This window comes from Phalacrocorax carbo, chromosome 8 (genome assembly GCF_963921805.1).
Source record: "Phalacrocorax carbo chromosome 8, bPhaCar2.1, whole genome shotgun sequence".
NCBI lineage: Eukaryota > Metazoa > Chordata > Aves > Suliformes > Phalacrocoracidae > Phalacrocorax > Phalacrocorax carbo.
In genome coordinates, this window is record NC_087520.1 from 22,258,266 (window position 1) to 22,286,207 (window position 27,942).

General features: G+C 55.9%; 1 protein-coding gene across 12 annotated transcripts in view; it reads right to left on the bottom strand.

Annotated features, from left to right (window-relative positions):
* ABLIM3 (actin binding LIM protein family member 3) overlaps window positions 1-27,942 on the bottom strand; it is a 56,397-nt gene that overhangs the window by 13,786 nt on the left and 14,669 nt on the right. For 11 of the 12 annotated variants that reach the window (XM_064459038.1, XM_064459031.1, XM_064459029.1 and 8 more), the window contains exons 2-6: window positions 9,993-10,133; window positions 7,395-7,578; window positions 6,876-6,988; window positions 4,230-4,356; window positions 3,998-4,091 (exon numbers count right to left, since the gene is read on the bottom strand). In XM_064459038.1, the coding sequence (XP_064315108.1) occupies window positions 3,998-4,091; window positions 4,230-4,356; window positions 6,876-6,988; window positions 7,395-7,578; window positions 9,993-10,133 (659 nt within the window). The remainder of the gene's footprint in view (window positions 1-3,997; window positions 4,092-4,229; window positions 4,357-6,875; window positions 6,989-7,394; window positions 7,579-9,992; window positions 10,134-27,942) is intronic. The other variant, XM_064459027.1, reaches the window with a different exon arrangement.

Below are 27,942 nucleotides of genomic sequence, written 5' to 3' on the forward strand. Positions count from 1 at the left end.
GCCAAAAATGAGTGGAAGGTTTTAGGGCAGGCAGGGGAGATGAGTGAGAGAGTTTGTAACTGTCTTCCTTTAACTGCAGTGCACCTCAACCCAGGGAGGGGACAGCCCTGCACTCCTCATGCCAGCTGGGAGCAGCACAATGTACTCCTGGGCTGGCCCAAGTGAGCCTGCAGCCCAGACATCCCCATTTCACATCCAGAAGCTTGATAACACGGCAGGAAAGTTCCCTATTGGAGAGTTGCAGACTTAGACCCACCGAGAATGCAGATGAGCAGCAAGGAAGGCCCCAGCCCCGGTCCCCCAGGCTCTCTGGTGTGACAGGAGAGGTCCCAGCGGCAGCCCCAGCAAGGAGCTGCCCTGAGCCCCGGCCCACCTGCAGCACCCCATGGCAGGGGCTTGCACTGAATGCTTTGCCAGCCCGAGCGAATGTGCCAGCTAGTTGCAGGCTATATAGATCCTAAACCAATTTTACCCCTGAAGGCCTTATCTGAAGCCCCTGGTGTCATTGACATCGTGCCAATGGGCTTGTTGAGTCTCGTGCCCATTGCTCCAGGGGGGTGACCCACCAGCCCCACCAAGGCAAGAGGCTCCTTAAGGATAGCTGATTCCTCCTGCTCTGCCCAAGCCCCTGTGCACAGAGCCCTGCATTGGCAGCTGCCCACCACAGCACCATGCCAGCACCCCCCGCAGCAGGCACCCACCAACCAGCAAGGTGCACCCAGGACTCGCACGCTGAGCTGTGTCAGTCAGAGGAGACAGCTGTAAATACATGGAAAAGAGATGAAAAACAACCCAGCTAAAGCCCAGCTCCTAAACACTTTGGGCTACTGTGCCTGCAGTTCCCCTCCCTTGTATTTCCAGCCGAGTAGAGACAGCCAATGCTCGGGACACAGGGCCCTGATGACTGATGCTCCCCAGTCCTCTGGATCTGGGATGGCTTTGGTTCTCTTGGACCCTCTCAGTACCCCCAATGGTTTGGTGTGCTGATGGAAAGAAAAATCTTTTCCTATCTAGACTACGTGGGCTGCTGTCACAGGTCAGACCATGTCAGAAGGTGATGCTTTGCAGATCTGGGGGCGTAGATGTGGAGCGAGGCTGATTGCTTCCCGGGGGGCACATATCAGCTCAGTCCCAACTTTCATTTCAGTGAAAGTCCAAAACACCCAACACCTCAACACCCACCATTTGCCTTGAAGAGCAACTCTCCAAACTGTGCACAAACCTTGCTCCTTTTTTTTATTGGTTAAAATTACAGCTTGTAAAAGGCAGTAGAGCTGTGAGGGAAGAGACCTGCTCGTTATCACTTGTGGTCCCTTAAAGACTCATTAATCATCCAAGCCTGGCTGCACAGCTCCGAGTGGTTGGGAAAGCCTGGAGGCTGCCGGGAAAGCATGAGAAAGCTCCTTAAGGCCTGAAATCACTTAAAGGCACCCTTTCCATTTCACGCTCTGCCGGAGAAGACAATTAAAGCCTCTGGTTTTACAGGAGATCATTCAATACTGTGAGCAGGCACATACCCGGGAAGGGTGGGGAGCATGGGCTGAGCCCTGGCGACAGGGAGGCAAAGGGTGCTCCGACATCCTCACCCAGCACAGCCCCCCGGCACCCAAACCATACGCTCCTCTTGGCTTTGTGACAGTGCCTGGGAGGAGGTTGCACCTCTGCTCCACCTGCAGGAACCCTGACACTGAGGCACATTACTTCTAGCCTGCTGGAGTCTTGTTATGCAAGGAGGGCTCCCATGCCTGGCGTGGGTGCGGCAGGCAAGGTGCTAATGCAAGATGACAGCCATTTGGAGCATCTTGTGGGACTCAGCTGGCTTCTTCCCACAGCCTGTCAGAGCTTCCCAGCTACTCCAGCCAGGGAGAGCTGATGCTGGGAGCAGAGCCTGGGATGGAGGGAACAGGGAAGAGGTGGAGGAAAAAGCCGAGGGAATGTAGAGCTATGCTAGGAGAACAGCCGCAGGAGATGGAGGCGAGGGAGAGCAGGGAAGGATGTCTCCTTGCCACTGCACCGGAGCCATCTCCAGCTTGCAGGTGGGCTGCCACCACCTGCACGCCTGTCATGCCCAGCAGAGCTGCTCTGTGTCTGTCCCCTCAGACATGCAGCAGCAGGAACATCCTATACCCATCCTGATGCCACTGTGGTTGCACCAAGTGAGGAAAACCCTGAGTGGTCCAGTGAGGAGGCCACAGTGCCTGAATGTGCTGGCCAGGCTGGCAGCACAGCCTCCAAGCTCAGGGCAGAGGTCCCAAGTCCCGTCTGGCTCCTCTCACCCACCCTCATATGCCAAACATCCCACACCATGCAATATCCAGCCTGCTTGCCCTGCTGGGCTGGCTGAGGATGCTTCTGTCCTGGCAGGGGCTATTGGGGACCAGACTGCCCAGGGGAGCAGCAGCAGGGGTTTAACCTCAGGTGACCCTCTAGCTTCATCCTGCTCTCCTCAGACATTTGCTAATCAAGTGGCCCCATGATGGGCAGCCAGCCCGTGGCAGCCACTGCAGCACGGAGCTCACACTCACAGTAGCCAGCACCGGGACTACTGCCGAAGCCTGGAGTCAGCAGAAAGCCTTCCCAGGCAGAGGCAGGTCCCTGAAGAGGGGGAAATGCTGGAGGGCACCTGGCATCTGGCTCCAGCTTCAGGAGAGGCTCCCTGGCCAGGCTGGGTGCTTTCAGGGCAGCCCAAGCCAGCAGGACCAGAGGGGGTGACCACTCCTTGGTAGGCTGTGCATGAAATAGGCTGGAGGTGTCCTGGAACAGCTCTCAGCAGGCTGGAGACCTACACAGTTATTGCCACTCCAGCCCACAGCACCTGCGGTTTGGCTCACTGTGGAGCCACAGTACCTCTGATTTTGGGATACAGCTTCCTATCACTGCTGTCTGGAGATGGCAGAGGTGTGGGTGCCAATGCCACCCGCATCTTCCCTTCCCACAAATGGAAGGTCTCAGGAGTGACTGAGCACACTTTCAGCATTGCTGCCTCTCTATACTATCACAGCCCAGCCCCACAGCATCACCAGGGAGTCTTAAAAAAATAAAATCACAACAGGTTTCATTCTCACATCTTTCTTGCTGCCTCCTGGGCCTTTACTTTACCCTTGGACGAGATTTTCTGGCTTTTTCTTTTCACCTACAAATGCTGTGGTAGAACAGAAAGCATGACAGGACACCTCACCTCTGGGAGCAGGAAGGACCTGACTGCCTGGCTGACGGGAAGGACCAGCCCTGACGGACCTCTCTGTCCCTCCCCAACAGCAAACCCCTCACCTCTTCTGGCTGTATAGCTCCACCATCACGCAAAACATCCTCCACAGCCACCTGCATCCATGCCTTGCTGTGGGATCCCTGCATCCCTTGGTGGCTCTTCCAGAGCAGTTCCTGCTGGCCGGCAAGGTGATGAACAAAGCACCCTCCGGATTTGGCCCAGGGCAGGGGACCCCCTGTTCCAGTGGCTGTCCTGTGAAGGGATGTGCTGTGGGGATGGCTGCCTGTGGGCAGGGTGCTGCAGCCCCTCGCCCAGGCTCTGCAGTGGGCAGCTGTGCTGGATGTGTTTCCAAGGCAACAGACAGGCTGCCTGCACAGGGATGAGCTCAGAGGAGGGCTGCAGTGAGCATGGTAGGGGCACTCCAGAGCTAGGCATGGTAGCAGCTGGTTAAGGCTAGTGTCCCCATATCTTGGGCTCCGGACACACCCCAGCACACCCAGGCCACCGCGTGCTTTGGCTGTTTCTGGAGCTCCAGTACACAAGCCGCCTCTCCAAAGGTCTGCAGTGTGGCATTGCTCCTTCCCCCACTCCCACCCTCCAGAGAAGGTGGTCAGATTGCGTCCACACACCCGCCACAAGAAGAGCCATGGCCCCAAGAGACCAAGGGCAGCACGACAAGGTTGCAGGATGATGAAACTCCCATGCCTCCCCAAGGCATGCATTTTGGGGCGGGATGCACATGGTCCCTGTTACAGAACGGGATGGGGTGGCCACAGACCCAGGACTCACCTCCAAGACTCTGCCGCTGATATACCGGTTGCAGGTCTCGCACTTGATGCCGAACTGAGCATGGTAGTCGGACTCGCAGTATGGGACGCCATCCCTTTGGGAGAGGGAGGAGAAGGGGGTGAGCAGCGGGTAAGCCAGGCTGGGCAGCCACTCGCTGCAACCCCAGCCCCTGGGGACACAGCCTGGCAACGGCTGGCACAGCCATGCCTGCTGCCAGCACCATGGCACTCACTTGCTGATGTACTCGCCAGTGAGGATGATCCCACACGTTTGGCACTTGAAGCAGCTGACGTGCCACTGCTTCTCCAGGGCGAGGAGGGACTGGCCTTGCTTGATCTCCTCCTTGCAGCCTGCACAGTCTGGGGGGAGAGAAGATGGGGGGAGTGTGTGGGACCACTGCAGCTTCCTGGCGAGGGGTTCGGCAGTGCGGCGGCAACACCCACATCTGCTGGGCCACACTGAGGCACCCTGGCTGTTTAACCTGGCACAGCTAGAGGAGGCCCTGCCGCAAAGGACCACCTTTTCTAGGGGATGCTGCTCTTAAAAAAACCCTGCTCCTGAGACCACTCCAGGGTAGCCCCTTGGGGATTTCTTTACAGGGAATGATTTCTTTACAGGGAATAATTTCTTTACAGGTATATGCCACCTCTGGTTGTTCCCAGCAAAGGAGCCAGGAGGAAGGCCTCCTGCTGGAGCTTGGACCTCTGAGGCTGGTACCCAGCTACCCCAGCCAAGCACCCGCTGCAGCACAGAGCTGGGTTTCCTGACTGAGCAGCAAGCTCAGCCGGACCAAGTGCATAGGCTGCTGGGGCTGTGCTGCCCTAGCAGGTCCCCGGGGGCTTCCCTCTGGGGCAGGCGTGGTGGAGTGTCCAGTAGCGAGCGTAGCAGAGGAAGGGCTGTGCTCTGTGGCAGCCATGTCCGGACCCGCTGCAGTATTTACGAGACTCCCTTCCTTCCCCACTTCCCCTGGCTCCAGTCACGGCTGGGAGCAGGAAGCACATGGGCCTCAGACCCCTGACCTTGACTCTTCCTTGTCCTCTTCTCCCCTGCGAAGCAGGTCTGCCTGGATGGGGTTTCCCTTAGCTCTCTTCCTGCTGTGGCACCACAGAGGTGCAGCAGCACTGCACAGGCGGCCAGAGCAGGCAGGCTTTTCTGCTGAGCCATCCCCAGGCAGCTCTGCACCAAGTCCCTGCCCGCTGGGCGAAGCTGAAGGGTGGTGGTGGATTTTTGACCCCTGGCAAAAAGCAGGCTGGGCCAGAGCTGAGCCAGGATCTGTTCCCTCTCCCACATAAGTGCTGCTGAGTTTTTTTTTTTGTTGCTGGCAGGGCTGGGGCTGCAGGGAGAGGCTCAGCATCCTTCTTCTAGGGGTGTCCTCCCTGCAGAGTGCACCTGTGTGGGCTCCAGCAGGCAAACCTCCCCTGCTACCCTGTCTGGGTAGCACTGCCAGGGCCCCTGGGCCGCAAGGAGCACATGCAGGCATCAGGCTTCATCTGGCTGCTGCCTGCAGCTGCCTATGAATAAAGCATGGTACCCTCAGGTAACCCCGCTCTGCAGGCCAGTGAGGAATGCTGTGAAGGGAATGGAAGGCAGGCAAGAGGCAAAGTGTGCAGCTGCCCTTCCCCTGCCTACTGCCCCAGCCCTGCGACAGGAGACGACAGGGTGCTGCAGGCTGGCTTCTGATGGAGGTAGATGGAAGAAGCCCTGTCCTCTGGCTGGGGCTCACTCAAACCCCACCATGTCTCCTAACTGCACCAAGGCCATTGTGAGAGCTAGGGGGAGCTCCCAGAGACCCATCAGCACAACTCATAACTCAGTCTAAACAGCCACCATGGTGACTGGTTGACAAGGACCATGGGTGACACCACAGTCCTGGGTCCAGGCCTGGCTGCAGGGCTTGGCTCCAGGCACTGATGCTCCAAGGCTTGCTGAGCCACAGCAGCAAGGCACCCTGCCTAGTCCCCCCAAAGCCCCCCCACTGCTCAGCCCACTGACATGGCCGGGTTTGGGCACCACAGTGTGGCACAGCTTACGCCTCTCCCTGCCTTCTGCCACCTGCCCATGCACCATGCTGAGACAGCTGCCCTGGGACTTGACAGCAGCAAACATGGGAGACAGCAAAGCATGGACGTTAATGCTGCAGTCCCCTTGCTCTGGACATGGGTTGAACAGAACCCTGAGTATGGCAGCTCCATGCCACAAGGATGTTCTTCCAGCCCCCCGAGCACCGCACCCATAGGATGCTCCGCAGTGGCTTGGGGAAGAGAGCCAGCAGCAAGAAAAGACTGAGGGGGGTAAAGCCCCATGAGAGGGGAATGGAATGAAGAGAAGTTATCCCAAGGAACAATCTGAGGTCAAAACCAAGGCCAGTTCCACCCAAAAAAAAAGCCTGACCATTGCTTTTGCTGAGTTTTAGCTTAGGTTCATCAGCACAAGGGGGCGAGGATAAGAAGCCTTTTCAGTGCTTGTAGAGGCAGCGGTTAACACTAGCATTGGGAAAGCCAGGTGAGCAGTCCCAGGGCCGGCACTCAGCCAGAGGCCTTGGTGCAGCTGGACACAACGCAACATCTGGACACTGTCTCAGAGCAAACCCAGCTCTAAAACCTCCCCACTGCCCCAGACAGCTCCCACTGGGGTGGTGGCACCTGCCCAGATCACAAACAAGCCAAAGGAATTTCCGAAACCAGCAGTGAGCTGCAATCCCGGGTGGAGCTGTGGAACTACTCTCTTCCTCCTCCATAACCTCCGCGAATGCCTGTGGCTCCATGCAGTGCGGCACGCTGGCCCCAAAGCCTGTCCTGTCACCTCCCCGAGCACTGGTCCAGGGGCAAGCTGTCCCTCTCCTTGCAGCCATCATGTAACACAAGAGCAGACAACTTACGGCTCGGCCCATGGATCTTGATAGGTTTGGTGCTGATGAGAGAATGGGAGCAGTTTTGGCAAACACAGTCCTTCCCGCTGAACGTGACCTTGTCTCCGATGGGGAATGGCTTCCTGCAGCCAAGGAAAAGGTAGGGAGGTGTGAGCTGCTTGCTCCTCTCCATGCACTACCTGGGGATGCCCATGAGCTCCTTCACCAGGCGCCAGCAGCACCTGCAGTGCCAGGGAGCCAAGGGCCTCCAGGGTGAGGACTATAAGGGGAGGTAGGGAGTGTGCCAGGGCAGGAGGACCAATGCAGGCATTAAGGCAGGTCTCCAGGCTGCAAAGGGAAGGTTCAGAGCCATTTCGTTGCCTCCCAAGGGCTTCCACTAGGAAAACACAGAGGAGGCACATGCTGTGGTGCTGAGCAGGGAATGACGGGCTGTGGGCTAATGAACACCCCTCTCCCTGGTACATGGCCAAGGACTGCAGGGCGCTTCTCTAGAGGGCTTGCATGCCCTCAGTGATGGCTTCAGCTCACCTGCAGGTGCTGCAGACGAAGCACTTGGGGTGGTAAGTTCTCCCCAGGGCAGAGATGACCTCTCCGGTGATGAAGTCACTGCAGCTGTCGCAGCGGGTCCCGTAGAGCTGTTGGTAGTCGTGGGTGCAGATGTACTCCTGGTTCTTAAAGAAGAAGCCTGACTGGGCCAGGTCACAGCCACACACTGTGGGGGAGGACACGCACTGGTCAAGGGGGCAGCAGGCAGGTCTAGCCCCGGGGCTCAGCCATGGTCTCTGGGCCCACCTCTGCTGCATCTCTGATGGTTCCCCTTCCCACCAGAAGCGCTGGGGCCTTCCCCCAGCACCACAAGATGTCAGTGTTGGGCTGTGGTGGGGTGCAGGATGGTCCTGCCCAGGCAGCCAGGGCTGGGCACTCCCAGAGGAAACACCAGTGCAGGGAGGGGAACCCCTGCAGCCCCCACCCACCTTGCACAAACAGCCCAGGAGGGTCTGTGGCATCCCTTCCTGGACCCACAGCACCCAGATGGGGCTCACAGAGTGTCAGGAAGCGAGGAACAAGACTGCAAAGAGTTGGGCATGCCCTAGAGACAGGTGGGGAGAGGTCTTCTCCATGCCCTGGGGCATGGCCTTCTCCATGCTGGGCCACCTCCACTCCCTGGCCTGGACACAAAGCCATGACCTAATGGGAACAGGTCCTGGGACACGCTGAGGTTGGTGCTCTCACTGCTTGTTTTTCCATAGGTGTCCAGCCCAACCTTGCTTCCTTCCCTCCTGTGGCAACTGTGGGTGGTGCACAGCCCATCAGAGTAATCCAAGGAGATGTGGCAAGCCCTGGCCCTTAGTGTCATTTCCCTCTAACGCCTTCTCCATTCACAGAGAGACCTCAAGTGTATCCAATCCTGGAAGACACCTCAGGAACAGCACAGGGACCAGGTCCTGAGGCCTTTGCACAATGCCCATCACCTGTCCTGCAAGGTGATGGGGTGGAAGGGGGAAGTACAGAGCAACTGAGAACTCACTGACACAGCCCATCATGGTCTCTGCTTTACCCTTCCACCCCAAGCACCCCTCTGTCCCATCCTCACGCACCTCACTTGCACCTATGGGCCAGCCCACACAGCAGCCACCTTCCCCAGGGCAGAGCTCGACCCGCTGGCTGCAGGGCCTGCAGGGATAGAGTCGCAGCTTCTCTCCTGCAGAGCATCCCCTGCAAAGCAGGGCAGACAGCCAGGGGGTACAGGGCCAGCACCTGCTGCTCTCCAAAACAGCCTGCCAGCATTTCCTCACCAGTGACTAGGGACAGGCCACCAGCTCTGGGACAGTATCAGGAAGCAGAAGCAAAAAAAGCCACGTCTTGGGTCTGGGCTCCAGGGGCTGCACCAGCAATGCCAGGCTCCCAGCTACGCATCAGGGACAAGCCGTGGGGCTGGTGTGGGAGCTGGTGGCAGCCAGCCTGAGGTGACAGGGGGTACGAGCTGTGAGGGAAGGTGAGACAGGAGGATTTCCTCTCATTATTTATTCCCTTTCACTTGGAAACAGGCAGCAAGCACTGCCAAGCTCTCCCTGCTGGCTCCTGGCCCCTTTGAAGCTGGTGGCTGTCTGAGCTTTCTGTCTGGGTGTGCAGCTCCCGATCGCTCTCATGCACCGAGTGGGAAGGGGCTCGGCACAGTGCTCCGAGCCTGTAGGTCAGCCCTGAGGGCAATCTGGGGCCCATATCTCCTCCCTGAGGTCCGGGGCTGCCTGTGCCATGGGGATGGGGCTGCAGCAGGGGTGGTGACAGCCCAGCAGAAGAGTCTCCTCCAGCCGAACCCTCCATCCCCAGGGGAGGAGCAGCAAAGCATGGCCAAGGTGCTGTGGATTTATGTCCTGCTTAGCACAAGGTGCTGGGAGCTTGGAAGACAAGAGACCTTTAAAAAGCCCTGGTAATGGGGTGCTTTACAACATACAGAAGTGGCCACTGGCCTGGTTGAGAGCAGCTGCTTTAATAAACATGCTAAAGAGCCCTTCAGTGTCAGCTCTAGGCCGTTAGCTTTTACGGCTCCACAGCACTCCTCTTGGGCTCAGAGAAGATTTGAGCAACCTCTCTCCTCTATTTCTCCGAGTCCCTGGGAGCCAGAGCCCCAGCTGCAGCACACGGCATCCCATGGCACCTTGGTTGCATCCCACGGGTGCGTGGCAGCAGTCCACCCCAGATCCCTCAGGAGCTGCTCTGGATATCTTCTCTGCCTTGCTGCCTCTGAGGCAGGCTGGCAACACCTCCTCCTCCTCTCAATTTGGGGGCAGGCTGGTGGCTGAAGGACACAGTGGCCCCCTGAGATCACAAATGGGCCATGGGTATGTTTGGGACCAGTGCAGCACAGGCTGTTGGCATTCAGGCAGCTTGAGGGTAGTGATGATGCCCAGGTCTAGGCCACCCTTGTTCACAGCCTGTTGGCTCTGGCATCTTGCAGAGGCATTGCCTGCACCATATCACATCCACCCCTGCGGGAAGCTGCCACTCCCAGGTGTATGACCACACCTCAGTGGGCCAAAGTAGGTCTGTCCCCAGCTTTCTGCTTTCCAGACTGCTCCCAGCCAGGGCTGTGGGCCACCAGCTCTTTGGGTGACACCATCCTACCTTGGCAGGTGAAGCAGCGGATGTGGAAGTGATTGCTCTGGACGCGCACCACCTCTCCCTTGCAGGTGTCCCCACAGCGGTAGCACTGGATGACGTTGGAGCTGCTCCCAGGGGTGTAGGGGTTTTGCTGATAGGGAACTGCTGGCAGAAAGGAGGGAGGGAAAAGCAAGAGAGGGGAAGGGTCTGTTAGCATTCAAGACACAGCTAGGCGTCACGACACTGACCTCAGCCCAGTGGCTGCAGAAGAGACCTCTGGCAACTGTGACAGAGCAGCCAGACATCAGGCCATCACTAAGGGCAAAGGACAACCGGGACTGTGCCCATGCCCAGTGACTCTGAGCTGGGTGCACAGCTCTGTCTCGATCTGGGATTTCCCTGTCCCCACAAAAGAGGCACTACCCATGTTTGGCTGACAGGTCTGCAGTCCTCAGTGTTGTGCAGTGCAAGTGCCTGGGCACTGCTCTGTCTCCCTTCATGGACAACCAGGTCACCTGCACCATCGCTCCAAAGCCATGCAGAGCTCCCCAGATGCTATCCTGTCTCCTAAGCAGGTGCAGAAGGACAACACAGGTACCAGCTACCCACTGGGTCTGCCTCCGCTCAGCCTTTAGGCAGTCCTGGCTTGCTACTGGCCTGCTCAGGAACACACCAGTGAGCACTGATTTGGCAGCAGCATGGGAAGGAACTCCTGGTCTTTTTTGAGCTTTCACTTGTTTGATTAGGAACTCAATGAAGAAGTAATTTTTCAAGGAGCTTTCAAGATTTGAACATTTTAAAGAGCAGCTCCTGCGTTCCCTGCCCCACCTGCAACTGCATGGGCTGCTCACAGGAGCTCTGGGCTGGCTGACACCATGCTAACTGCTGGAGGCATGGGCCAAGCAGCAAAAGACTTGTTTGCTGTAAGATTTCAGAGAGGGAGTTGCAATCTGGGCAACTTGAGCAGTGAATGGCAGGATTTCAATGGACCAGAGACTTTCTGACCCAGTGCTGAACTGCGTTCCCAGGAACAAGAGAAGCAGCTGATTGAAACATGGTATGTGAACTCCCTCCATAGCAGGGAGGAAGGGGAACAGGACAGAGGACATCACTCATCAGAGAGGCTCCTCATTCACCATGGGGCAGATCATGTGACAGGGAAGAGAAACAGCCCATTATTGACTTCTCTGTCAAAATGGCATTGAGACTGTCTCACAGAAAAATCCCATGCCATATGCCAAGTGCCCAGAGACATGTGCTATGGACGTGCAGCACTGGGAAAATGGGCTGTCCCTCCCTGAACACTGCTCCATCCCCTGGGGCTATGGAGCTGCTGGGGACTAGCTGCCTTGCCAAGTCCAAACTAAGTGCTGCAAGAAAAGCTGAGGTGTTTTTCTGTGAGTGCCCACCAGCAAAGCTCAGGCTCCAGCCTTGACATGAACTTCCAAGAATTGCTGGGACTTCCCTCCTGATCATGCTCTTGCAGGCCAAGAGCTCTCAGAGGCCAGAGGTACTCGAGGTACTAAAGGGTACTGCAGTGCCAACAGAGGAGCTATAAAACAGGAGTCAGGCCTGGAGCTCAGACCAGCAGAGACACTAACTAGTCTAGATCTAAATCACTTTGAGGTACAAAATATGATGAAGAACACCTATAATGGGAGCAGGCGACCTCCATCCATGCTTTTGCAGGCATGCTCTACAGGGAAGTACAAGCCCCGGAAAGAGGGGTCCAAGACCTCCTGCAGCAGCAGCTGCTGCTGCTGGTGGGCACCCATGAACTCTGCAGCAGTCTGGGGGCACCCAGGCCTGACCCCAACAGGATCTCCTGAGGCTGGGATAGATGGGAGATCTCTTCTGTAGGGGTCTCCAGCAGAGCAAGGGTTACAGCACTGAAACTTCCTCCCACACACCCGTGCTCGCACCCTCGCTGAGAACGAAGCAGAAGCCAAGCCCTGGGACACAGCCACAGCAATCCACAAAGCTTGAAAAGAAAAGCAGGAGGGAGGTGGGGAGAAAGGCTGGGAATTAACCAACACTTAAACAAACATTAATAATAAAAAAGTGGGAAGGAAAAATACAATCACTGAAAATGCAGGCATCCCTTATTCCAGGCTTCCGGTCTCTAGGCGAAACTTCTTGGTGTCCATAGCAACACACCACCAAGCCTCTGCACTAGCAGGTCTGATGGGAGGGAAGGCAGACGAAAAGGATTTGAGGATGGAAGAGATGCTTATAGCTGTGTTACACCACTGGCATAGATGAAACTGATATGGTCACTCCTCTTTGCACCCATGGAGATGAGTCAGGACTCAGCTTAGGGCACCATCACCCTCCTGCCTGCTGGCTTTGTTCAGCACTAAGCCAAAAGCTCCCTGATTTACGATTAACCTCTGGCCCATGCTGGAATTTTGCTCCAGGAACATTAACGCATTGTTTTGCTGGGGCTCTGCTTGTTTTCGAGCAGGCAGCTGCCCGCCTCATGGCCTCGTGCAGGAAGTATTACACATCACAACACCCCTGAGCAGAGGGACAGCTGAGCAGGGCAAAGCTCATTACACCAAAATAATCCAGTAATAATGTAAGTAGCATTAGTGGCCTCGTAGGCCAAGATACAGCAGTCGGGGTGAGGGGGGTGGGAGCCGCCCAAGGAATGCCTTAATCGCACCCCAGTTTACTCCCACTTTTGCTGGTAGAGCAGGAAATTAAGCTGGCTTCGCTCAGCGATTAATGCATTTGTGCTCCACAATGCAGCACAAAAGGCAGCCCAGGGCTGGGTTCCTGCTGGCGCTTGATCCGCAGAGTCCAAGGAGCCACTGCGGTCACAGCCAGGCAGCAAATTGCCATGCGTGGGCACACAACAGATTCCCACTGATCGGGATTAAGGTGGCACCTCTGGTCAGGGATTGGTGCCCTGTACAGTCTTAGGGACAGACAGCAGCAGCCGTATGCAAGCAAGGGAGCTTGTGACCTGGGGCGGGGAGAGATGGTGCCCCAGATCACACTCAAGGCTATGTAGAGGAGCTTTTTCCCCCTAGGAGTGCAGAGGGACCTCACTCAAGAGATCCTCCAACTCATGCTGCAGTAAGCAATCTGCAGGATCCTGCTGTGCATCCTGAGGCAATCCCCCTCCTTCATTCCCAAAGCCTTCTGCTTCAGGAGGGCCAACAACCTCGTTTGCCTTCCTGTCCTCCTCCTGCACAGCATCCCAGCCTTCCACAGAGAAGCAGCAGGACAGGGGAGTGCTGAACCCCTACACTGCCTCTGAAGTGCTTTAAGCCCTCCAGGGAGGAGGGAGGCTGATGGGATGATCCTCATACACCTTGGAGGGATGGCAGCTCAACACCAATGCAGAAAACAGGTGAGCTCAGGGCTGAAAGGCTGACACAAAGCAAGCTCCACCAGCTGCTTGGGACCCCCACCCAGGCACCCCCATGTACCACAACCACACACCCCAGCAGCAACACAGAACCGAATTTCCAGGAGCACAAGCTGTAAGGAGCAGGACACCCAGGGGTATTTATAAAGATCCATCCATATTCCCTTACTGGGATCAGACCAGGTCCTGCTGGTTTCCCACCTATCTCCTTCTCCCAGCCCATTAGCCCTCCAGGAAGGTCAATTAGGTAGAAACTGCTGCAGGTGGAGTTTGCAACATTAGCAACAGGTAATTGGAAGCTCTCCCCCCCAGCCTGGAGAGCTTGCCCTGATGCTGTTTGTTATCAGAATGTTTATGAGACAACATCTTCACGGGGGATGGGGAGGCCTGATTTAATTAATTACCAGTAATTAATATTTGCACAATGCTTAGAGAGCCACAGGTGAAAGGGACTGTGGAAGAGCAAAGCATTCACCCTTTAATTAATAATGAGAGGCAGTGCCACTGTGGGAAGCTGAGGTGGGTGGGTGCCAGGGGGTGGGAAGGCGTGCTGCTGGGGCTGAGCGCTGGCAAGTGCAGCCAGGTGTGAGCAAGCAGGTGCTGGCTGTGGGGAGGGGAGGGTGCTGTGGGTGTCAGCATGGGGTCCAGCTCCAGGGGGTGCTGGGTGTGTGCCTGGGTGAGACCTGAGCTGGGGTGGATGCTGGGAGGTGAGGGAGAGCAGAAGCAGCGTGGCAGGGCAGACATTGCTCTTAGAAGTCCTCACACCTCCATGGGGCTGAGCCCCCTGCAGCAGCTGCTGTTTTTCGATCCTCTGCACTCCCTCACAGTGAGCAATTCACCACAGTTATCCTCTGTATGCTCCCTGAGCTAACAAGGGCTGTAAACCATCCTCTCGCAAAAACCCACTTGGGGATGGTGGGACCAGCATGGCATGGGACAGCTCGTGGCACAGGATGGGGCTCCCCCTAGGGAGGGTGAGGGGACCTGGCCACCCCTGCTGGGCAGCTGAACTCTAAGGTGGGCTTGGCTGGCAGACCCCGTGCCCTCACGTCTCTAGGGAAGGGCTGATGCCATGGCACTGGGCGAAGGCGAGGAGGGGGCCAGGAACACGGTGGGAGCCAGGGCGGCTCAGGAAGAGGAAGCCCTGCCCCGCCAGCGCACTGGCCGCAGAGGCGTCGAGGCCGAGGGGCGGCAATGACTGGCGAGAAAGGAATTTTACTGGAAGTGCTGGAGGCTGAGGGGGAGGCAGGGGTGAAGCACTGGCGGTGGGACACAATGTGCTGGGTTGGGGGCAGAGGAGAAAGCCCCACTGGGATGCAGGGAAAAAGAGGTGGCACTCTGGGAGCTTGCACCCCAAATCCTCTCCCTGCAGCAGGGGTGCAGGGTGACCTGGACGGCTCTTAGCCCCATGGGAGGTGAAGGGGAGGATTTCCCCTCCAGGTGGGAGCTGTGCTGCATCCCAAGGGTGGCCGGGGAGGAAGGGTGGGAGCTCCAGCAGCCGTGAGATATGCGTTTCCCATCAGCAGCAGGGCTGAGAACATCTGCCTCCCATCCCACAGCGGCCAAAGATGTTGGCCGTGGCCATAAAAATGCTTTTGGGGAGGAAGGGAAAGATGGGCTTGGAGTCAAATGATGCTTGTGCCGCAGCCAGCCGTCCTGCCAGGGCTGCCTCCGACCCTGGGGTGGAGAAATGAGCCTGCTCTGGCCACCACAGCTGTTCATCCACCCCAGCACCCTGTGAAGAAGGTGATGGTGGGGAAAGGTGCTGGGGGCTGTTGGCAGCGGACAGCCAGGTAAGGGCCACAGTGTGGGTATGTGCACCCTGCCGTGCCGGTGGCCCAGCTGAAAGATGAGCAGAATTACCCCTGAAATAGAGGAAGGGGCCAACAGTTATGGTGCTCAGCTCCGGTGGCAAATCTGACACTTGCTGTGACATCTGCATGGCCATCTCAGTGCTCAGGCAGCTGCCCACTGCTTTCCATCAAGCTTCTGCAGATGAAAGTCATTTTGACCAAGAAGAAAATTACATATTTACCCTTAGTCAAGATATTTTCTCTTCTGGTCTTTCCCCTAAGTAAAATCCAGAAGTGTCACATGATTCCTTACTTAATGTTTAGGTTTTTAGGCTGGGGCAGGCCGGGTGCTCCCGATAAAAGAATGGGCTGAGGACAGGTACCACAGATCTGCTGTGGGATAATTTGAGCCTGGAGCAGCTCTAGCTGCTTTTCCCACTGTTTGCATTGCATACATTGCTGTCCCTACATGTGCAGCATAGCAGTGAGCTGCGATAGGCACTGGCAGGGAAGGTGGACTGGGAGCAACAGGGACGGACCTCCTGCCTTACACAGACCAGGCACTGAGGTATTTCCAAACCATCAGAAAACAGTCCTGTTAGTTAGCAGAGCGTTGTGCAGGCAGGATTATGAACCCCAGCCAAGTCTATGCCAGCCTCTCCTCTCCCAGCTTGCAGGCAGAGCCATCTGCGGCTTACAGCTAAAAAACCTCCGCTGTGTCACAGCTCCTAATCTACCCCTAGGCTTCTCTAATTAGATCATGACCAATTATTGCTTCCACCTGCCTCACACTGTCCCCTTGCCCCCACCACTGTCACTCTGCACTGTATCGCCTCCCTCGGTGTGACGCAGGCCGCAAACAAGATGTGGATGCTGTGAGGATGGCAGCCAGCAGAGCTGCAGTGGCAGATGCCAGCACAGGCGAGGGCACGCGGCTGCCGGCAGCAGGACGGGGCTAGGATGGGGACACTGGGCCAGCACCAGCATTGCATGGGGGAGGGAGTCCTCTTTAGCTAGGTATTATGGGGAGGATCTGAATGAGCATGGCTCATCACAGAGGATAATGCTAGCTCTATTCTTCCCAGCTAGGCGCTGTGCAAGTCCTTTCTTTGCAGGGATAGCTCAAGGATGCAGGGCAGGGGTGCCAGTCCTGTGCTCCCACCCTGCAGCACCCTTGCCGCTCCCCGTCCACGGCATTGCCTGGCCCGTCTGCACCTCCCCCCCACCTGCTGCCTCTCCCACGAGGGCTGGCAGCGGGGCAAAACCACTGCAACAGGCTCCTAATGAGCTCAAATGCATGCTCTGGCCCTGCTCCAGCCTCTGACCCTGGGTCCTGGTGCAGAGTTGAACCTTGGGATGCTTGAAGGCTCATGCCCTGCCTTGGCAGGACAGCAGGTGGGAAGGATGAAGTCCAGGGGTGTGGGCACCACCCAGAGAGCCAGCAGCACTGTGCTTTGCACCACACAGGCAATGCTGCCTGTACAGAGAGGTGCAGTGGGCAGAACCAGCCTCTCCTCTTGCTCCGCTCCCCATGCTCCCAGCACCGTGCTAGGAAGCAAAGCAGCCAGGTCTGGGGGCTTCCCAATGCCCATGTCAAGCTGGAACTGGGAGGAGGCAGCAAACTGTCACACAGACTTGAGTGGTGGCAGCTGCTGTGGCTGGCCAAGTGACATGGGAAGGGGCCCAAATGGGTGCCAAAGCCTCATGCTAACAGCAATGGCATGGCAGGACCCTGTACTGGATTGGGAATTGGTCTGGGGGGGACACACGACACTACTACCACTCTGAAAAGAGAGAGGAGGAAAGTAGAAAACACAGTTGGAAGAGACGAAGGAGAAAGAGGATAGAAGGGAAAAGGAAAAAAAAAGATGGAGCAGTAAATAGCGAGGGCCCTGCCCATGCGGCAGAGTTCACTTCTGGCTGCTGTGGAAATTTTTCTCAAACGTGAGCACTGAGGAAGCTGTGCTGACCCGGCTGCTGGGCCCGTGCCTGCCTGCAGGATGTTTACTTCCCCAGTACAGGCAGCCCAGGCAGGGCCATAACGTGCTGGGGAAACCCAAAGACCCCACTGCTGCTGCCGGCTGAGGCTGCAGCAGGTTTTTTCCCCTCCCCTGCAGAAATGTGCAACCCCCTGGCACCACCACTCAGCCCCACCGCCAGCTGGGCCATGGGGTGTGCTGGGCAAGATGCCCGATTTGCTGAAAGCACCAACTGCTGCAACGGTGATTTTTGCAGATTCTCAAGAAAAAGAGGAAAAAGTTGCTCTTCCAGTTCTTGCAGCTGCAGGGAAATTTGAAGACACTGGTGCAGAGCAGCATGACAACAGAAAGCCTTGTGTAGCGCTCCTGAGCTTCCCCAGCCTGACAGCTATTCCATGGGCTGCCCGGAGCTGGTGAGCCAGGGAGGACGCTGTCCCAGCAACCCCCAGCCATCCCGTGGCATCTTCACTCGCAGGGTCGGAGCAATGCAGCCGTACCCAGGGCACCACTCATGCAAGTCTGGGGAAACAGATCCTTTCATCACTCAAGAGGCAGTGGAAGGAGGATGAGCATGGCATCCCGCCACAGCCTAAACAGCATCCCCAGCCCCATGCTGATCCATGCCATACGGTGGGTGCCTGGAGCTGGGCTGCATCTCCCACTACCAATGCTCTCACGCCAGCAGCAGCACCTGCCCAGAGGCACCAGGGATTTTAACAGTGTTTGCTTCCCAGCACAGAACTACCCTTTAAAGTTTTATCATCACTCACCAGCCCCTGCTGCTAAGTAAATGAAGCAGTGGCGGGCTCGGTGGGCAAGAGCCTCCACTGCCTGGCAAGCGCTGCGGCATGGGGCCAGCATCTCTCGAAAGCTTTGCTGATACTTTCCATTTCCTGCAAGGCCCTGCCCAGACAGCTGTGTGTGGGCTGGAGGAGGGCAAGGGCCCAGGAAGGCTGCTGTGCGCCCTGTGTGTGGGAGCTTAGGGGGTACAGAGCAAGGCAGGAGGTCTTGCTGGAAGATAACACACATGCTTGCAGCCACATTAGTGCATGGCTTGCGTGGTATGTATGCGCCCGCCATGCTGGCTGTGTTTCTCCCGTCTCCCATAAGCATTGCCAGGGTCTTTTTTTTCCCAGATAATGCTTGTACAGCTTGTCATGGCAACAAGATCTCCTTGAACTGCAATTGCAGCTGGGATGCCTGGCGCTAGCACATTTGCCTGTCTGCAGAGATCATGGAAGCCCCTTCCAGCAGAGCTCTGGGCTCCACAGACCCCCAAACTGGGTGAGAGCAGGACCCCCAAGGGAGTGCAGGGGCCTGCCTCCCTGCACCAGGCCCAAGCAGGCCCCCCAGCCAGGATGCAAGTGGGATTTGGGGATTTTTTGCAATGACTTACAGACAGCACCAGACAGTTTCTCCTATTTCATCACCTCCAAGAAGGGCCTGTGAGATGCTCAGCCCCCCTGCACTGGGCCAGCTGCTCCCCACCTTGTGCATGCCCCCCCCCAGCAGCAGCTTGCAGGAGGAACAGAAGAACTGGGCGATGTGGGAGACAAAGGCTGTGCATTCAGCAGCCCCCTCCTCACAGGCAGGGCAGGGGCTGGGGCTGCTCCTCCCATGGTCACTCTCCTGGGCACAGCACTCCAAGCTGCAGGCAAAATCCGCCTCTGCTCCTAGCACCATGCTTACACTGGGAGCTGCTCTCCCCAAGCAATACTATTTTCATCCTAATGTGCCATATCACAGAGCACCTGTCCCACTGGGGCTCCAGTCTGCATCCCAGAACTGACACCGAGTGCTGCAGATAACCACGAAGGTTAGAGATGAGGAGTTCAGCCCCTCTGATAGCTCACAGGAAAGAGATCCCTCAGCACCTGGTATACCTTATCTGCATGCAGGCTGAATGCACCACAGCTGCCTGTGTATTTCTTACATGGCATCCCCAGGCAGGCATGGTATTTCCACTGAGCGTGGTGCTGGAGACATAGTACTCAACAGGGAATCTCAGGCTCTAAGAACAGCAATAAATCTCCAAAAGGCACAGCTCAAATTTCACAGTAACAATTTAATTCCACTACCCTATTATCCCTGAGAATATTTCAGCAGTTCTTGATGTCTTGGGGAGAGGAAGAGAAAGGATAGCTGCATTTTAATTAATAATGGCTGAAACACATGACTGCCCAGGGCAGAAGCTGTGGTGAGCCCGGAGCAGGGAGTTATGCCAAACAGGAGGAGATGGCATGGCAGTTCCCAGGCACCAAAGGTACTAGGGCCTGCTCTGGGGTAGATCCAGCAACTGTGAGTAGCCCTTTCTGCCCCGTTCTCAGGCAGGCACAAGGATGCTCTGCACCTCTGCAAGCCAGGAGGCTATTTTTCTTCTTTCTCTTAAAATCTTTGTGAGGACATTAGCTAGCCATAGCCCTGAAGCTCTTGCCCCACTCTGACATGAAGTCAGACTCATGAAAATAGCCCAGTGAAGGTGAAGCTGCCCTGATGGTGAAGCTGGGGTGTGGTGGCTGTCTGCATGGCCAGCTCCTGCTGCAGCACACAGAGGTGGCTGAGGCTCTTGGTTGTCAGAGCCCAGGTTCAGAAGGGTACCAGCGAGGATCGCAGCAGTCCCAAGCAAGCTTTTGGAGTGAGCAGGACCACTCCTTGCTGGTGCAGCTCCCCAGCTTTTAGCTATCCAACTGCTAGCCAGAGCCACTTCAGTGGTATGAAGCCCCCACCAGCAACCTGGGACTAGCAGTGCTGGGAAGTGAGATGCTTCCCCCAGCACGTGGGATATGTATCTCCATCTCCTGATGGCTATGAGATGACTTGTGCTGCCAGCTCTTCTGGGTCCCCCACCCCCTGCAAGAGCAGCCTGGCTGGGAAAGCACCCTGGTTTGCACAGAGGTATCGGGTGCAACAGGGGTGGAAGGGACCAGATCAGAGTTGCTCTGGCCCCATGCACAAGCCTCTAGGGCCCTACAGCATCACTGCAGCAGAGCTGGATCAGATCCTGGTTCCACTAGGCTCCCCACAGCCATGCTGAGGTCCCTGCACAAGGCACTTTCACCCCAATCTTGGGTGCCTGGTGGTTTGGTGCCACAAGCCATTCCTCACAGGATGTGCAGGGCTGAGAAGGGCTTTACTCAGACATCCCAAAGCACCCTGCAGCTCCCATGGCCAGGGTCAGGAGCCCAAGTGCCACCTGTGGTCCAGGAGCCAGCCAAGCTGTGCAGGGGCTGCCATCAAGCCAGTGCACAGCCAGCAGCTGGGCAGAGCACCGTAGCAGCACACCAGGCTGCATAGCACAAGCTGGTGTAGGGCTGGGGAGCTGCAGAGAACCACCCAGGAGCACAGGCAACTATTGATTTGCTTTGCTTTTGAGAAAAATGGAGCAGTGAAGCCATGGGGGAGAGGGGGTGAGAGGCATGAGTGCATGAGCTGAAGGAGAAATGGAGGATGCAGACAGCAAACAGGCATCCTCAGGGGCCGAATCCAGAGCACATGCACTGCCCAGAGCTCTTTTCTCTCTCTCCCCCTCACCCCAGCAGGAGGTGACAGAGGTGCCCCACCACCATGGGGGACACACTTGGACAACCTGAGCAGATGCCTGCACACACGCTCATCAGCTCTTCACTTGGAAGGCTGTTAAGATGCTGGATCCAGGCCCAGAAAGCCAGACCAGGTCCCTCTTGAGGGACTGCCTCTTGATTCAGAGGGTCAGCCACAATTTAGGAGGTCTGATGAAGCAATAATCATCAGGAGCAAAGCCTAGGGTGACGCAAAGGTACAGGAGCCAGCGGGTAGCTGTCAAGAACCCCTGGCCTCATAGTGTGCATCCCAGCCCTGCACCAGGGCATCACAACACTCCAGATCCAGAGCCCTCGCAGCACCTGCCAGGAGAGATGAGCCCAGGCTCCTATGGTGCTGCACAAAACCACCCTTTTATGCACAAAGCCAACGATCTGGCCAGGGACATGGTGAGAGCTGACAAACACTCCTGCCCTCTCATCCCACATACATCTCTCTGCAGCATCCCAGCCCTGACCTGCAGCTGGAGACATCCCCTGCCTCCTGCATGTGGCTGAGGACCTGCGCAGGCTGCCGGTGTTTGCCGCCACTCCGGGGCAGCCCCCTCCCCGGCAGATGGGCAGCACTCTCCAAGATCAGCATTTTGGGCTGCAGAAAGGTTTATTTCAGGAGGGTGAGGAGAGATCCCTGCTGAGAGGCTGAAGATGGGATTTCATCCTTACATCTGGTTCAGCTTAAAAAAAAAAAATCTTGTCAGAGCTGCTACAGATACAAATAAACTGCGTATGAGCAAGGGGGTGTGACATGGATGAGTACATCCTGCACACAGACACATCACACATCTATGGCTCAAGCTCTGCCTGTGTCCCAAAGCAGGGCTGGGGAGGGGACTACCCTGGGACAGGGATCTGGGAGAACACAAACCCACCTGAGTGGTCATGGAGATACATAGCTGCTTTTGGCGACCCTCTGTGGATCCTAGGTGCCAGAGGACCATCTGAGGCCACGTTCTCTGGCAGACACTGCTGCAGCATACAGCCAAATGGCAACCTTCCTCTGCTCTGCTGCTGGACCCTGTTATCCCCGGGGCATGCTTGCCTGGCTGGGGGAACACACAGCCCCAGCCCTGAATCTCCAGTGCAGTGGGATGCTGCAGAGCAAGAGCAAATATGAAAGGCTCCCCCGTATCACCTCCCTTACTGTGGCCATCCCACAACATGCCCCTCCCTCAGTACATGTGGCCACTGCATCCCACCCATTCTCTGAGTGCAGGGCCAAACTAGAGCTGCCGCCCGCCCCCAGCAGGAGCTTTGGGCCACTCAACACCACATGGGTCCCACCAGCCCCACTGCCACCCCTGACCGCCCCAGCCTCTTCCCTGCTCACCTGGCTGGGGAGGGGACCTGGCAGGGTGGTCTCAAAGGAGGCAGCATTCTTGGCAGCCAGGCACCAGCCAGAGCATTTCTCCCCCTCCCCCCCCCTTCCCTGATTTTATTCATGAGGCATGACAAGTGGGTGAGCTACAACCAGCCAAACAGTGCACCCAGCAGCCTCAGACAGTGAAAACAAAGGAGGAACATGCCTCAGCTGGGGGCTGGACCCAGCCCCAGCCCACACAATGCCATTCTCTGCTCTAATTGGGCTGGAGCAGTCTGGGGGGGGGTCCATGTGAGAGGATGCTCTTGGGTCCCAGAGTCAAGGGATGCCAGGTATGCATGGTAGGAGAGACTAAACTTGAAGTTCTCGCCAAAAGATGAGAACAGTTAGCTCATCATTTTGCTGAGGCCAAATTTCCTGTTAAATAGTCTGTGTTCAATGCTGGGAGGCATTCTGTGCCACATGGAGTGCAGGGAGCCCAGGGGGACTCTCCTCTCTGCTGCCAAAGCCCACCTGCCACCACCATCCTGGTATGCAGCAGCCTGGGCGAACTTTAGCAGGAGGAGTACCAGCTGAAAGAGATAAAAAACCCCAAAAAGCAGCAAAGGGGCTTTCTGAGGAAGGGAAAGGGCAAAGGAGCTGTTAGATGGTCTGCGACACAGTGGCATCTCCCGCTGGGCCTTGGAGGGGGCTGTGGAATCAGTGCCAGGGTGTCCAGGACAGGAGCTGACACAATGGAAACATTCAGGCTGGTTCCTCACACGCACACGAACGTGCCAGAGACAGCCAGGACAGAAAGGAGCTTATTTCTGGCTGATGCATGGAGGGATTTTCTGTTTGCTGCTGTATTTTGTATTTGCAGCCTGCCGTATGGAAATGCTTTTTCCCTTTAACCTCCACCCACAAGCCCAATGGATTTTGTTGCCGTTTTCAAAACATATGGTGCATACATCAAAAACATAGAATGCTATATTTAAAATATTACAAAGCAAGCCAGGAGCCAGCATTTTTAAACTAGGGCAGTGTCTGAGAGTGAAAAATGTGGGGATTTAGGATTTTCTATACCAGATCAGAGAAACAGCCCCAATAGATGAGACAGAGCCAGGTTGGCAACCTGCCACCTTGCAGCAGACTGTTGCTTAAGTAGTCTGGTACCCACTTCTGGGAGAGGATCCACCCAGTTATCCCACACATTTGCACCCTGCTATTTCAGAGGGACCACAGCGCTGCTGAGCCCAGCACCCCTCTGCCCCAATCATTCAGTTTAGCGTCCAGCCAATACTTGGCAAGGTGATCTAGAGTACATGATGCTCTAGAAAGACAGCCCCAAACCATAATGCACTGAGCTAATCTCTTCCTGGTTTCTTCTGCGACAATTGATTCCCTGATGGGCTGAATACCTCCTGTATTACTCCACTAACCGCTCTGTGTTTAGCATCATTTATCTGGCTAATATAAGCACTGCAAGGAAAAGAAATTCTTGCCTTTTGCAGGCACAGGTTAGAAGACCAGAGACTCCTCCATATAATTTTTCCAGGCTGGAGCTTGTTCTCCTATTCTGCAGAATGCAGTACACTTGTTTTATTTTAAACCATTCATGCTGGCATTGTAACTCCAACCTGGGAGACTGTGTCATAGCCAGGGAATGTGGGGTGTTTGATTTGCTATTTTTAACTCCTACTCCAGGGAGGGAACTGAAATCAAATCTCTACCCAGAAACACTGTATAGATATTAATGCAATGAAATGGGAATTTGGACTGGAGGTGACAGCTGGCAAAGCAAGCCCTGGCATCACAGAGGGGACAATGTCCCCATAAATAGGATGCATGGAAGGGGTGTACGTTACAGAGCGATCTCAATGCCATCAGAATGTGCTCAGAGGGACAGGAGGTTCAAGACCAGCCACCCCCAACCCGTTCCATTCCAGGGGATGAATTACAGCTCAGGGCTGGCAGCAAAACACCATCAGGAGCTTTTCTGACAGGCTCCAAATTCCTCTGTCTGCTCTTATATCCTGGGAAGGTGCTTTCTAAAACAACTGGGATCTCATCAGCTGTGCTCCTGGGAGGGGGACAGCACAGCTGCAGCACGAAGGGCACCACCACATCCTTTTGGAGCTCTGCTGAACCATCAAACTGCCTGCAAACCATGGGGTTGGAAGAGACAAAACATACACCAATTATTACAGATCATCCCACAAAAACTGTGCAAACCCTCTTTCAGACAAGGGCTCAGCAGAGCCCCAGCTGGGTCCCCGCAGACAAGAGCCATGCAGCACAGAGGGTGTTTACTGCTTTTCTTAATCTACTGTGATCCCCACTCTAATTCTGTTAAAGGTAGCAAATGGAGCCTTTAAGTGGTCATAAAAAGATTGTACCCACCCCCTATGGAGCTTATTTGAGGCACCCACCCATGCATATGAGTGGCAGAGCACAGCTGTCAGGGCTGTGCAGGTGGTGGGGTGCACTGTGGGACAGTGCCATGCCAAGGAGACCCCCATGGCCACCAACAGGTTTCAGGCTCCACAAGCACTGCAGGACAGCACAAGCCATCAGGCAGGCATGCTGACCCACAGGCTCATTAGCACAGTGCTAGAAAACACCACATCACTGGCCCCTTGCTGCCTGATACCCATCTCACCCATCCCATCTTTAGTGCCTGCAGGTAAGGTAAAACCCTGTAGGGACAGAGCATCTTTTACAAGCTAGGAAGAGCACAGCCCCTTGGCACTGCAAGGATCAACAGAAAGACACCCCAGAGGGGACACTCGCCTACCAGCAGCACTACTAAGCACAGTGATGAGTCACTGGCCAGTGGTGACAAGTGCCCAATGGCAGCATCTGAGGCCTCTTTGCCAGCCACTGCCCCAACCCACCCAGCAGAGGCAGCAGGTGGATTCAGAGGGAAACAACTCCCTGCAATGCAGGGGTGCACTAAGGAGTCCCCAGGACAGAGCAGAATGGAGCAGTCACAGGCCGTCCCTGGGGCAGAACCAGTATGGGGCTCTTGGGAGTCTGCAGCAGCAAGCCCTGCCTGCAGCTGTCTCCTAGCACAGGCAGGCGTGCCCTCATGCAGGCATACATGGCCAGCCACCACTGCAACCTGGCCTCCCCGCTCCTCCACTAGCAGCTGCTGCGGGCTCATGTCCATCCCGCTGCCCCAGGAGAGGCAGATCCCTCTCTGGGCTCTTCAAGGGCTTGAAGAGCTCCTGCACAGGCTGGCAAGGCACTCGTCTCACCCAAAGCTCTTAGCATTTAGCTTCTGCCATATGTTGGTTTCAGTTGGCCAGAAACTGAGCTTTCGATATTAAAAGACAGCAGTTTTTGTTATTCTTGCCACCTGTATGTTTGTGTATTTCCCATACCACCGTAATTAGCAGGCTGGGCTCCAGCCAGGCTCAGGAGGATCTCTCAGTAGATATCTTCCCAGCAATTTGAACAGCTTCATAATTTCTTTTATGGCTCCCCCAGTACAGTCCCCATCACCAAGATCATCACAGCCCCAGCTGTCACTCCCAGTGCACCAGCAGAGGCAGCAGGGACAGGGTGGCTGCACTCCAAACAGCATCAGCCCCTGCAGCTGCAGGGGCAAGCACCTGAGCAGCACAGGTGAGGGGCAAAACCCCACACCATGAAAGGCAGCAGCAGATTTGCCATGCTCCTGCCAGGGACCCACATCACCAGCCCCTCCAGAACTCTGCCAGAATGAGCCCAGCTCTCTGCCCTTGCTGGCATGTGCACCACTGCAGCTAGCTGCCTACTACTTGCAAAAACAAGAGTATAAAAATAAATCAATGCAGCCCCAACAACAGAGTCCAGCTGATGCCTGGATGTTTGATGCTGGAGATTCCCCTCCAGCCCTGAAGGAATCTGGCAGCACTGTATCCAGCTAGTCCAGGAATGGATGCTTCACCTCCCTGTGCCCCCCCACCATCCACTGGGCACTAAGGCTTGAAAAGTCATCGCGGCTGGCCCAAGGGTGGTCAGGGCCCAGAGAAACTCAACAAGACCTCAGTTTCCATCCCAGGCTACTGCTGTTGGAAGCCTCTGCGTGGGTTTTGGCAACTGCATCTCTCCTCCCTGCCGCTCCCTGAGCACACCCGCACCCCCGCACCTTGGGCAATCCCAGGTTGCTCCAGGTGCAGTCTCCTGCAGTTGCTCCTGTTCCCCTCACTGCAAACCCTGGCACAAAAACGACAGTCAGGGAAGGGCCACCACAGCAATGTTTGCAAAGCACTTTGAGCAGCTCTGGCAGCAGGAAGCCGAGATATGCAGGGTCCTCTATGTAGGACCATGGGAGAGGAGCGTTGCTGTTACTGTAACTGCTCCGCCTTGGCAAACCATATTCTGCTTTCAGGCTGTCTGATAAACAGACTTGAGCTTGCACATACACAGACATCTGCCTGAGGGAAACAGCAGGACAGAAATGTACAAGCAGATTTGGCAACTTTATGTGAATTAAATGTGCATTTAATTGATACTTATGGGGGGGTTGCAATACCAATTGATTATCAAAATCAGATTTATGGGGGTTTAGCAACTATACAGGAGATTAATGTTTCTGGAATAAATCCTCAGTAAATATATATTCCCCCCATAATCAACTAATAACACGTCACCCTAATTATCTCATGAACGGGGCACAGAAGCTCTGACAAATACTGAAAAGATATATTGTTGTCTTCAAAGCAGCACCAGAAAGCCACAAGCCATGCTCTGCCTCCAAACCATGGCTCCACTTGCATCCTCCAACACCAGACCATGGCCAGGGGATGCATCCAAATCCCTGCTGCCAGCCTTAGTCCTCCACATGCCATGGGCAAAGGCTCAATCTAGGATCCACGCAACACTTCGCCCACAGGCACAGGGAGGTTTGCACCCTGGGGCCCCAAGCCTGGACAAGGCAAGGTCAAGTCACTCCAGTCACCTGCATGGTGACAAGTGATGATATCAAGAGAAGAAATAGCATGGCTTCTAGGGTGGGAAAAGGAAGCTTATTCCCAAAACCAGTAGGAAAGGTGCACATGTCCTGCAATGGGGTACAGCTCCATATTTATACAGTTTTATATTCCTCTCTGCTGGCAGGTGGTGGTTGACCATTAAACCTAAAGGGACTGCCCAGGCTGCAGCAGCTCCTCTATTTTCTTTAAGTAGCACTTGCTCATTAAAAACATATTTATTGAAGATTAACAGTTCTGACAGCAAGAGGCAAATAAAGCTGTGCCATGCAGCCAGCCCTGCCAGTGCCTCCCCCAGCCCCCTGCACATGGGGCTGTGCAGGCCCATCCTCAGCTGGCAAGGGCCACCCTGTGCCCTGACTTGTCCTCTTCTCAGACACTGGGATGTGTTTCTGGGATGTCCCCAGGGATCTCCATCCCTAGGAGGAGGGGGCAGCTGGTCCCTCCAAGGGGCAGGAGGGTGCCCTGCCACTCTCCATGGCCAGGGCAACCATAGGGCCACTACTCCAGGACGCAGAGATGCTCTGGCAGTCACTGTCACCAGTGGAAACCCTGGTACACAGCTGGGGTGAACAAAGCTCACAGGAGAGAAACAGGGAAAAAGGAAAGAGAAGGGCAGCAGGAAGGGACAGCCAGGAAAAAAAAAAAAGAAGGGAAACAGTCTAAACTAATGGAGCAGGCTAGGGCAGGACTGAGCAGTGGGGTGGGAAAGCACAAGTGTTGTATTAGAGGAAGAAAGCTGCCTTTAGGCTGCTCACCTTGGGACAACCTTCAGCAAGGCAACCCAGAGCGTGCACTGGGTGCACCACCAAGAGACACTGTCTCTCAGACCCTCTGCAACTGTCCCAGCAGGACATGGCATGTCCCCCCTGCCAGTTCCCAGGCTGGCAGCCTGAGGCCATGCTGCAGGATGTCCCGCTGTGGTGTGGGTAGGCAGCAACTGTGCCATGCTAGAGACCCAGGAGGCTGCAA